A 10,715-nucleotide genomic window follows, 5' to 3' on the forward strand; every position below is an offset into this window, starting at 1 on the left:
GGCGGTATACGGCTCTCGCGCAGCGGGGCCGAAACAAAATACCGCTCATTAGAGTTTATTACTGCAACGCGTGACCTCTGCGCAGCGTGAGGTAAGCACCTCTCGGTAACCAAATCGTTAAAATCGCCTGGACCGTAAATCAGAGAGCGGTGTTTGCCAAAGGCCAGGCTTGAGATTGGAAAAGGGTTCCATTTTGAGCCCAGGGACTGAGTGGGTCGTGACTGATTGACTCATTGCGGAGAGAGCAGATGCCCTTGCCTTGATTGTCTACCTGCTGGCTCCGCTGACTGTCGATTGCCTCGGGCAAGAGAGTCTGGAAGAGCGTATTGATCAGATGACATAACAACACGAGAGGGAAAGTGCCATTTCGGGAAGTGTTCTTTCTGGTTCAAGGTCACCTGAGTACATCCTCTCTATTTCTGTTCACTCTTTCCCTCTCCACTCTATTCTCTCCTTCTCTCTTTCTGTCTCACTTTCTCTCTCTGAGGCATACTGTTGTCCATGTTCCATGTACACACAACATAACTCCCTCACTCTTTATACCTTTCTCTCTTTGCCTCTTCTCTCTCTCTCTCTCTCTCTCTCTCGCTCTCTCTCTCTCTGTGTGCTCTCTTAGACACTATGTTGAAGCATCTGCAGTCGATGGATGCCTCGCGGAGCTTCTCCGAGTTCAGGCAGGAGGCGAGCATGCTGCACTCACTGCAGCATCCGTGCATCGTGCCCCTTGTGGGAATCAGCATCCACCCCCTCTGTTTCGCCCTGCAGCTGGCTCCGCTGGGCAGCCTCAACACGGTTCTGGAGGAGCGGACCAAAGGTAGGCACCTGTCTCCCGCTGCAAATCCAAGCATGCCGTCTTAGAGTCAGTGCTACCAGACGTAGCAAGTATAGCTAGCTTCTTATACACTGTTACACTGTCTTTCCATAAAGCGTAGCGTGTGCTTATTTAAGCAGGCCGGTCGGTTCTCCTCCACTGGCCGTGCTAGTTGTGCATCATTTCTGTGCTCAGTGGTTCGTGCTTTTCAACTGTGGCTTCCTCCGTCTCTGCCCAGGCTCTCAGTACATGCCCCTGGGCCACATGCTGACCTTCAAGGCGGCCTATCAGATCGCGGTGGGGCTGGCCTACCTGCACAGGAAGAACATCATCTTCTGCGACCTCAAGTCTGACAACATCCTAGTGTGGTCACTGGAAGTGTGTGATCCGGTGAACTTCAAGCTCTCCGATTACGGAATATCACGGCAGTCGTTCCATGAGGGGGCCCTGGGGGTGGAGGGAACGCCAGGGTACCAGGCCCCAGAGATCAGACCAGGGATAGTCTACGATGAAAAGGTACTGACCCTGACAGTCACCTCGTTGTAATTCCTCAGGCAATACCTTTCAAAACCCTGAGCTTTACACACTGCTGTTCAGTCTGACCTTTAACACATACTGCTTAAATTTAATCTTACTAGATCTTTTGAAAATGTTCTTTTTTTCAGTGGGTTTGAACAAAAAGGGGTGTGGTAAAGATTAGTATTCTCACAGAGTTGAGAACAACCTCTTGACATGAAAGTGTCTGTGTTAGTGTCATAATGAATGCTCTGCTCTGAGACTCAACCTCAGAGCTAGACTGCACAAGACATTTACTGCAAAGTTGTCTTTGTAGTCTCCTTGTTGTGGTATACTGGGTGAGTCCCTGTGGTGATTGCTCATCACTCTCAGCACTGTGCACTGTCTTCTTGTCCCTCCCTTTTTTTCTTAATGACGTCTTTGTTCCACGGCATAAGACCCTATTGTACGTGTGTCATGTCTCTTGTTTAACTGGTAAAACGTATATTGCGGCCAGTGCTGACTCAGATCCCCAGCCCCGACTCAAACGAGGAGAACATGAGGAGGGCTGCCTCCCTCCCTCCCTCCCTCCTCTGTATGTCGGCCTTATGAAGTTGGACTCGGCGCTCCACCAGCTCAGCATGGGCTTTTTTACTGGCATCTAAATCTTCCAAATTTCAGACTGCCTGCACAGTGAAAGCTCTGCACAGAGATGTTATGGGCCAAATAATTCCTCCTGTGTCAATAGGTTAACTTTCCCACTGGCCCTGGCCCCTTGGTATGGGCTGATTGTGGTCAAGGCTCCGGTGTGAGTGAGTGTTACGGCTGGAATGAGAGTGGAGAAGGAAGCCTGCCTTATATGAATGTAATGATAACCTCTCCCAGGCAGGCTGTTGACCCAACCTTAGATTTCCTGCATGTTTCACATGCTTTGATAGTGATGGAGTTTTCCGCCACCATGACTTCAGCAAACCACAGTGGTCCAAAGGCAGATTTGTTTTAGTGTATTTTTGGTGGGTTTGTTGTTTCTAAAAATAACCCAGCGGTGTACGAGAATCATTCAGCAGACTGCATGTCCATTCATAGATGGGAGAGGGTGCCAATACAGGAGTGCTCTGTTTCTATTCGGTCACTTTTCCATTGCATAACCATTGGCATAATATCCTTCATCATATCAAGCCCCCTGTGCAATGTTGAGTCGTGTGTTCCAGGAACTACTAATGTAGGTCTCCCCCTTTTTGCCTTACTGACTCATTTCCTCTCTGCCCCCCTTTTCCCTCTCTCTCTCTCTCTCTCTCTGTCTCTGTCTCTGTCTCTGTCTCTCTCTCTCTCTCTCTCTTCTCTTTCATCCTCCTTCAGGTCGATATGTTCTCCTACGGCATGGTTCTGTACGAGCTGCTGTCGGGTCTCCGGCCTGCACTCGGGCACCATCAGCTGCAGATTGCCAAAAAGCTCTCCAAGGGCATCCGGCCCGTGCTGGGCAGCCCGGAGGAGGTGCAGTTCTACTGTCTGCAGGCACTCATGCTGGAGTGCTGGGACACCAAACCAGAGAAGGTGAGAGAAGGCTCTGTATGGCATCAGGGACGGCCTGAGGTTGTGAGGCCCTTTCACTGTAAAACCTATCGGCCTACATACCTGTAATATGGCTCTTGTCAGCTCTGGGGCAACCATTAGTCATTTACTGCAGTTAATGTATGTATCTCACAGCTGTAAATTGTCACCGCCTCTGTCAAGTAAATGAATGCCCAGGACCGGTAATGACCACATTATGCAGTCATGATAGATGAAGGAGAATTTAGTGAGGCACCAGTGATGAATCTATTACACGCACAAAAGGCATGACCATAAAAACACACTTTCCCCCGAGAAGCCAGACACAAACCAACTCATTTTACAAGCAGACTGTGTTAAATGCCTAGATGGCAGAAATTCTTTAATAGGTGTTACTTAATTGCAGCTTTTTAAAAAGATCCCATGTGAGTCTCCACTTCACTTCTGTAGCCAGTGATGTTGCTAATTGGGATAGTGTTGCTGTGCTGCTGTGAAGCTGACGTGTGTTGCGCTGTGACAGCGTCCTCTGGCCATGCCGCTGCTGAGACACATGCAGGAACCCAGCTTCCCCTGCTGCAGGTACCTGCTGGCCTGCGAGAGCCACCGCCAGCTCTTCCTGTCCACACAGCAGGGCCACAGCGCAGTCTTCTGGGATGGGGAGATGGACGACAGGTGAGTGTGTGTTTGTGTGTGTGTGTTGTGGGTGTTTATGATAAAAAGAGAGAATATACAGGTGTCTTTCAGATGTGTACCAGCAAAACAGCTGTTAGTTCTGTTATGTTTGAGCAACAAACACTGATGTCATCATGCCTTAACTACCAATACCACAACATATTGCACTGGTTTCCTGTACAATTACCTCCTAAAGTAGGATTTGGCTGTGTAATAGATTACTTGTGGGGCTAAACATGTAAACTGGAATCATTTCTCACTGAGGGATGAGACCCGTCATGCGTTCTGTTTCCGACACAGACGTCTGAGGCGTGTTTATTTAACCCTGTCCCCTTCTTACACGAATCTCTCGCTAATCTCCACACAGGAACAATGCCCTGTGCAGTGGAACTATTGCAATATGAATTGTGGAGCAACGGCACTGTCTATATATGCTCATGTAGTACTATCAGTGGCGTTTTGTCTGCCGTTGGAATTCAGAAGACACTTGCAGGCTGTGTGTAAGCTGATGGTACACGCGGGTGCTGGTGGATGATGAATAGAGGTGGTCTGCGGCAGATCTGGGCAGATTACTCCCAGGTGGCATGAGTAATTGCTATTTTGTTCTCACTGCGCAGCACGTAGGTGCTCTGAGATAATTTCGACATAATAAAAAAAACGCCTTTTATCTTGCAGCACAGGTGTTTGCAATTACGGCTACAGCCAACCTCCCTGCCAAACGTCGACACCAAAGCTACAGCTGACCAGGTGTAATGCCCACTCTACATAAGGAGGAGCAGTAGAATGACAGTTTTGTCTGAGTTACAGCTGGCGTCATTTTTAGTGTCCTTAAAGCCATGATAGACTCTTCAGTCAATAAACATGGTCAACAGGGACTAGAACAATGAGAGCGATAGACTGTAGTAGTGATATGTAAATGCACATTGGTTTTTCACAAGAGAAGGAGGTAATCAGCAAGTACAATCAAAGTGCAATTTCCTGTGGTACACACCACCTCCACAACCATTCCCACGAGTGCTATTCAGACTAATTTCCTTTTTAAAACCTTTTCCTTTATGTAAGCGTTCCCGTGGCAACCTGTTCAAAGGTCAACAAGACTGACCAGTGTAAGGGGTCGAGGGTAAGGTGCCAACTCTGAGTGAGAGTTGTCCAGTGATCTGTCATTTGAATGTCTGTGTGGTCATGCCTGTTGCCTGCTGTAGAAACTACACTGTGGTGAATCTAGCCAAAGGTCAAGTGGAAGTGAAACGAATGCCCTGCCCAGGAACGAGGCTCAGTTGTCAAATGAAGATGGAGAACACTCTGTGGACGGCGACTGAGGTAGGCATCTGGGAAGGGAAGAAACACCCCCCCCCCCCCACTCTCACCCCTCCTTCACCGAGTTTATATTTCCCCTCTGTAGGAATGTTACCCTGGAAACCTTGTTGAGGGATATATGTGGAGGAATGTTTTGGCTAGCAAAGCAGCTCCAAACGTGCACCTCAGCATGATGGTGGTTTTGGGCAGACGAGGCTGTTTTCAGTCAAGGGCTATGTAACGTAGATGTGGATTTGACGTGATTTCACAGCATTATTGGGCCTTGTGAAAGTTTAAAGTCTATGAAGTCAGTGAAAGGATGTGTGGGCATTGTTGTGTTCTCCCAGGACCAGGAGGTGCTGATCTACAGTCTGAAGGAGATGTGTCCCCTCAGCCAGCCCCAGAAGCGCCTCTCCTTCCCCGCCGTGGTCACCTGTCTCTTCCTTGTACCTGCCCAAAAAGAGGTACAAAAATATGCTCCTTTTTTTTACCAATAAAGCACTTTGGGTCAATTCCTGCTGTTTTGAAATTGGATTTGAATGGCAAGATAAACTCCGTGTTAACAGAAAGTAACCTTGACAACGTCAGCTGGGGGGAGGGGGGGGGGGGGGGGGGGGGCTAGCTTGTCATCTACTTGGAGTCAGCTGAGAGGGGGGTCAGAAGGGAAAGGAGGAGAAAGAAAGGGAGGGTTAAGAATCAGATCAGGCAGATTAAGTGTACCGTAGTATTGTAGATACAAAGATTCCGTTTGTATTGACCCTATTTCTGTGTGACAAGTGGTCTCTTTACTAGTTATTTAATAGTTACTTGCCCTTCTTTCTGCATGTCGTCGTTGAAATATCTTAACTAGGATGAGTTGTTTGCTCAGCAATTGCATTTCCAAATATGTCGTTTGACAAGTGTGCTTGGTGTTTGCTCAGCCTCTTTTGTGGGTAAACGTTTATGATCTGACTCCTTTGTGACTCAGCAGCCACAATTCATCTGTGGTCAAACATCCCCACCTTTAATCCGCCACTGTGGGAAAGTCGTCTTTTTTATGAGGTGCCACAGGAAATTTGCCTGCAAGGCCACCCCCCTCCCGCTCTCCCCCCTTCAGCCTTCTTCTCCTTTTGAAGTCCCTGCCATTAGAGGCTCCAGGTGTTTCTCCTCTCCCGCACAAAGACGGATGTCTCCTGCACAACCTGCAGCGCTGACACAATGACAGAGCTCGAGCTCTGCCCGCGATCCGTCTTCCGTAAACATACACTTACGCCTGACCCGCGGCTCTTTGATGTTGTCCCTGTCCGAGGGGGCTTTGATTCATTAAAGTCAGTCACTGGCAGAGGTAGAGATGTCAGCCAAGGTCCAGGAGAGCCATAAAGCCCAAGGCCTGATAGTTGATGCGTTGATAGGGGGGAGGCCATAGAGGGTGAGAGCTGTGCTTCAGGTGACATGACACAATCCCAAATGTTTCTCCTACGCTGAGACCACCATTTAAAAGGGATATGTATGGAAAGACACTCACTGTATAACAGGATGGTAACACTCAAAACATCTTTTCCATGTATAGTCTGTGGTTGTCGCGAGCCCTGCAATATCATGTAATGTTGTGTCATGCATGTGTAAATTTGTTTTCACTAGCTCATGTAAATGTTTGCACAGTGGATATGATGATTACATTTCTTGTACTGTGTGTAAAATTGTGTAAACTTTGAGCCAGCTGAGTGACTTCAGGCTTTTGATGTGTGTACATAGGCATAGAACACACAAGGCAGAAACCCTGACACTGTTTGTAATAGTAATAGTTAGCAAACTATGAATAAATCTTAATAAATGTCAAACTGGCGAACTTAACTGAATTCTTCTCTCTCTCTCTCTGCCTCTCTCTCTCTCTCTCTCCCTCTCTACCTCTCTCTCTCTCTCTCTCTCTCTCTCTCTCTCTCTCTACCTCTCTCTCTCTCACACTCACTCCCTGCCTCGACGTAGACACTCCCGTTGGTGTTTGTAGGCATGGCCGATGGCCTGGTGTCCGTGCACACGCTGGTGGATGACATGCCGACCGACGGGGAGACGTACCTCTGCTCCCACTCCCTCAACAAGTCCGAGTTCGGCCTGAGGGACGATGACCCCCGGCAGAATCCCTACCCGGTGCGCTGCATGGCCCAGGTGCGCAGTGGCTCGGAGCTCTGGTACTCCAACGGCCCGGGTGTCCTGGTGATCAAGTGCCCCAGCCTGCAGGCCACCCGCCGGCTGGACCCCTACCGCCCCCCGTCCAGCGTGACGTCTCTGGTCTGCTCCCCCAGCTGCTGGGGGGACGAGGCTGTCTGGTGCCTGGACGACCTCACCAACACGCTGCTCATGTACCACGCTAGCAGCTACCAGCTCTGCGCCAGCTACCACTGCGGAGACGCCAACCCCCTCCGGGATGTTTTCCCCATCCAAAGGCCAGCTGGGAGGACAGTGGCCCCGCCTCGCCCGGCCTTGTACAGGGACAGCTCAGGGGAAGAGGAAGATGAAGAGGAAGAAGAAGAGGAGAAGCCCGGTGAGGGTGACCCCGTAGTGGTCATGCACAGCGAGGATGCTGGGACGCAGATCCTCCGCAGGGACGACTCGTTGACGGATTACTGCTCCGTTTCCACGTCCGGCTTCTTCTCGGAGCCTCTGGAGAGGGATGGGGACGCGGAGCTACTGGAGCGCTCTAGCTCTGGCGCCCTGAGCTCGCTGGCCAGCACCTCCAGCATGCCCTTCTCCACCGACACCGAGGACACCTCCACTGTCCCCTCCCCCGTCACCGAGACACCGGAGCCCCCCACCCAGAACCACTCCCCTCCCCACCTACAGGCCCTCACCGTACTGCCTGTTAGCGACACAGTGTGGGTCCCCAGGTAATCATACACAGTCCTCACCGTTAACACTTCAGTCTAAGGGTCAAAATACAGTCACAGCTAGCCGGTACAAATATTCACTTAATGGACTGGACCAGAGAAAGGACCTGTGGAGTAACACAGCTGGCTCTTATTAGTTGGGGATTGTGCTGAAAGAATATTAAGTGAAACTGAGCTGGATGGAATGTGGTTGATGAATTGTTGTGTGTGTGTGTGTGTGTGTGTGTGTGTGTGTGTGTGTGTGTGTGTGTGTGTGTGTGTGTGTGTGTGTGTGTGTGGGTGTGTGTGTGTGTGTGTGTGGGTGTGTGTGGGTGTATGACAGGCGTGGAGGGGACATCATGGTGATCGAGGTGCAGGAGAATGGTGGCCTGCTTAGAGGCCGGGTCATCGCCGTGCTCAGTGCCCCAGGAACACCGCAACATGGGTGAGCTCTTCTCCTTCTCTCCCTTTGCCTCTCTGCTTCTGTCCCCTGTCCCTCTCACTCCTCTTTCTCTTGCCCTCCCTCTGTGGGGGAGGATGTGGCCCTCAGGCAGCTGCCCAGCAGATAAGTCTCCCGGGTTAATGGAGCCAGGGCAAGCATGGGTTTTCACCACACAAGCTGCTCTGCCAGGCACCTGAAGCACAATTAGATGGGGATTTGTGTGTCAGCCCTTTTTTTAGCATAATCAGCCCTAAACCTGCATGATGTGTGTGTGTGGTATGTAGTGTGTGAGGAGAGGGGGGGGTGGTGGGGGGGTGGTGTCAGGTGGGGAAAAGGGGGTTGTATAGGATCCGGGCTCCTGAGTGTGTAAGTAAGGGCAAGGGTTGGTCTCATGGGTGGCCTCTCTTGCTCACAGTGTTGTTTTTTTTACAGCCTAATCCACAAGGACTGGAATGTGGAGCAAATGGATTCAGGAGTAATCACATCACTTGAAATGTAGGACAGTTAAAAGACCTCTTGCCGTGCTAATGTCAAACACTCAGCTCTGTGACATTTCCACTATTGCGCCACAGCCGAGCATGTTCGTGCGCACGGTCAGTGCCCCTTCCTTCCTGCTTGGCCTCAATGTGCTGCAAGTCTGTGAAACGCCTTTCTTAAAGCTCCGCTCAGCCCGCTCTCTCAGACCATACTGCGCAAGAGGGAAAGAAACGGGGGTAGATATTAATTTGCTGATTCAGCCTCAATAAAGCACAGAGGGATCATTCATCATGCGGTTAACGGGTTCTCCCCGCTCTGTCATTATTTCTGTAAAAGCTGCAGCCAGCTGTTCTCCTCCTGGGAGAGGCCTGGTGGTGGAGGCTCAGAGGTGCTGCCGTTTCATACGGGAGCAGGCAGTAAAAGGCCACACAGGGCAGCTCCCCCGCCCCCTCACAGACCCCCATATTTCACCACACACCTGTGTCATGGGCACAGCCTCCCAAGGGTCATTATGGGGGTCAGTCTCTCTCTCTCTCTCTCTCTCTCTCTCTCTCGCTCTCTGAGATGGAGAGCAATCCTGGCAACCGGGAAAGTCTTTATCTTCCATAATGACCATATGGGACATTGCATTGCTTCATCTTGAAATGTTCAGGAGCAAAACCTGTATTGACCTCAAACAGCCAACAATGTGCTTAAAAGGATAAACCATGAATTCGCATGTACACATGTCTGACTTAATGGTGTGCAGTAGAACTGTCGATCGAAATTAACTAATAAATCGCACAATAAGATGTGATTTAATTACTTTAGTAAGATTTTAAGTATATATTTCCATGTAAAATCACGGAATTTAGAATGTACAGTCACCACAGGGAGCATATTTATATTTATTCAAATACTATTGTTTAATAGAAACTTTGAACACAGATTTCCAATAAAACCATCAAGGCCACCCAAATTGATCAGCTTGAAAGACTATATTTGCTATATGTGCAGCACGTAAAGTGCTAAGCTCTGTGTCAGGTGTATGTTGGATGCCGCCAGGTATTTTAACAATTACATATGTACTAACAGAAATAATTACAAAGCCCAGGCAGCTGCGTTCATTTGTCATGCATTCATGAAACCGAATAATCCTCCCCTCTTTTCAAGGGCAGCTGTAAGTCTGAGAAGCAGTACATTTAGTGGCCTCACTGCCCTTCGAGGGAAAAGCTTCTCTGAAAAAGTCAAAACATTTCTAGGAAGAGTCTACACATTTAGTTGTACGGATAAAGATATGCCCTGGTTTACACTCTCCCTCTCTGACACACACTCTCCCTCTCTCCATCTCTCTCTCTTCTAGAACCCTGGTAGAGGCAGCGCTGGTTGCAAAGGACACTGTTGTGTGTGGCTTTCGCAACGAAAACATGGAGTGGTGCCTGGCTGTCTGGAGGGGCTGGGGAGCCAGAGAGCTTGAAGTCTTCTACCAGTCCTACGAGAAGCTGGGAAGCCTGGAGACCAGCATGCGAAAAAGAAGGTAGCCGTTGTGCGCAGCGCAGAATCGGCGCTCTGTGAGAGTCCCCCTTTCTGGCTTGGGGGAATAGCGCGCTCACAGGCCTCAGTGTTCCCTGGAAGCCGGGGGCTTGGCAGCTCTGACATCAGCACGCGTTCTGGCCCTGTGGACGGGTGGGGAGGTTAGAGAGAGGGGGCTAGGTTGACCCTGCCCAACACCGCCGTAGCTGTTGGCTCTAGGGTCCTGGGAGTCTGTCAAAAGCACATGTGTAGCTTCCCAAGTGACGGCCCCCCCAGATGCCTGTGACAGCTCCTGAAGGGCCAGCTCAGTGGAGGAGCATCAGAGGACAACAAGACACACAAGTCTGAAACTGACAGGAGGGGTTGTGTGGCCCTTCGTCACAACACAGCAAGTCCATCTGCTAAAAGGAGATATGCATGTGTGTGTGTGTGTTTGTGTGTGTAAGAGAGAGACACACATGCAACCTAAGCAGATAGAGCCTTTGACAGCCTTTGTGGATTAATCCACAGAGGAAAGGTGTGTAGAAGAGGCCAAGCTTGGGGGAAACCATAAAGAATTTTCAGCTTTAATGAAAGTGGAAATCTAATGGTGGATTGTAATGCAGACATTAAGGGG

The 10,715-nt window shown here is 49.9% G+C and overlaps 1 protein-coding gene across 1 annotated transcript in view; it reads left to right on the forward strand.

Moving 5' to 3' along the window:
- Positions 1-10,107, forward strand: part of lrrk1 (leucine-rich repeat kinase 1) — a gene marked incomplete at both ends in the record, with an annotated part of 39,639 nt that extends 29,532 nt beyond the window's left edge. Inside the window, 9 exons of the mRNA XM_080844135.1 lie at positions 617-814; positions 1,050-1,327; positions 2,666-2,860; positions 3,378-3,529; positions 4,732-4,849; positions 5,173-5,289; positions 6,791-7,689; positions 8,012-8,113; positions 9,930-10,107. Of these exons, the coding sequence (XP_080700261.1) occupies positions 617-814; positions 1,050-1,327; positions 2,666-2,860; positions 3,378-3,529; positions 4,732-4,849; positions 5,173-5,289; positions 6,791-7,689; positions 8,012-8,113; positions 9,930-10,107 (2,237 nt within the window). The remainder of the gene's footprint in view (positions 1-616; positions 815-1,049; positions 1,328-2,665; positions 2,861-3,377; positions 3,530-4,731; positions 4,850-5,172; positions 5,290-6,790; positions 7,690-8,011; positions 8,114-9,929) is intronic.
- Positions 10,108-10,715: the final 608 nt, after the last annotated feature.

This window comes from Sprattus sprattus (genome assembly GCF_963457725.1).
Source record: "Sprattus sprattus genome assembly, chromosome: 8".
Lineage (NCBI taxonomy): Eukaryota > Metazoa > Chordata > Actinopteri > Clupeiformes > Clupeidae > Sprattus > Sprattus sprattus.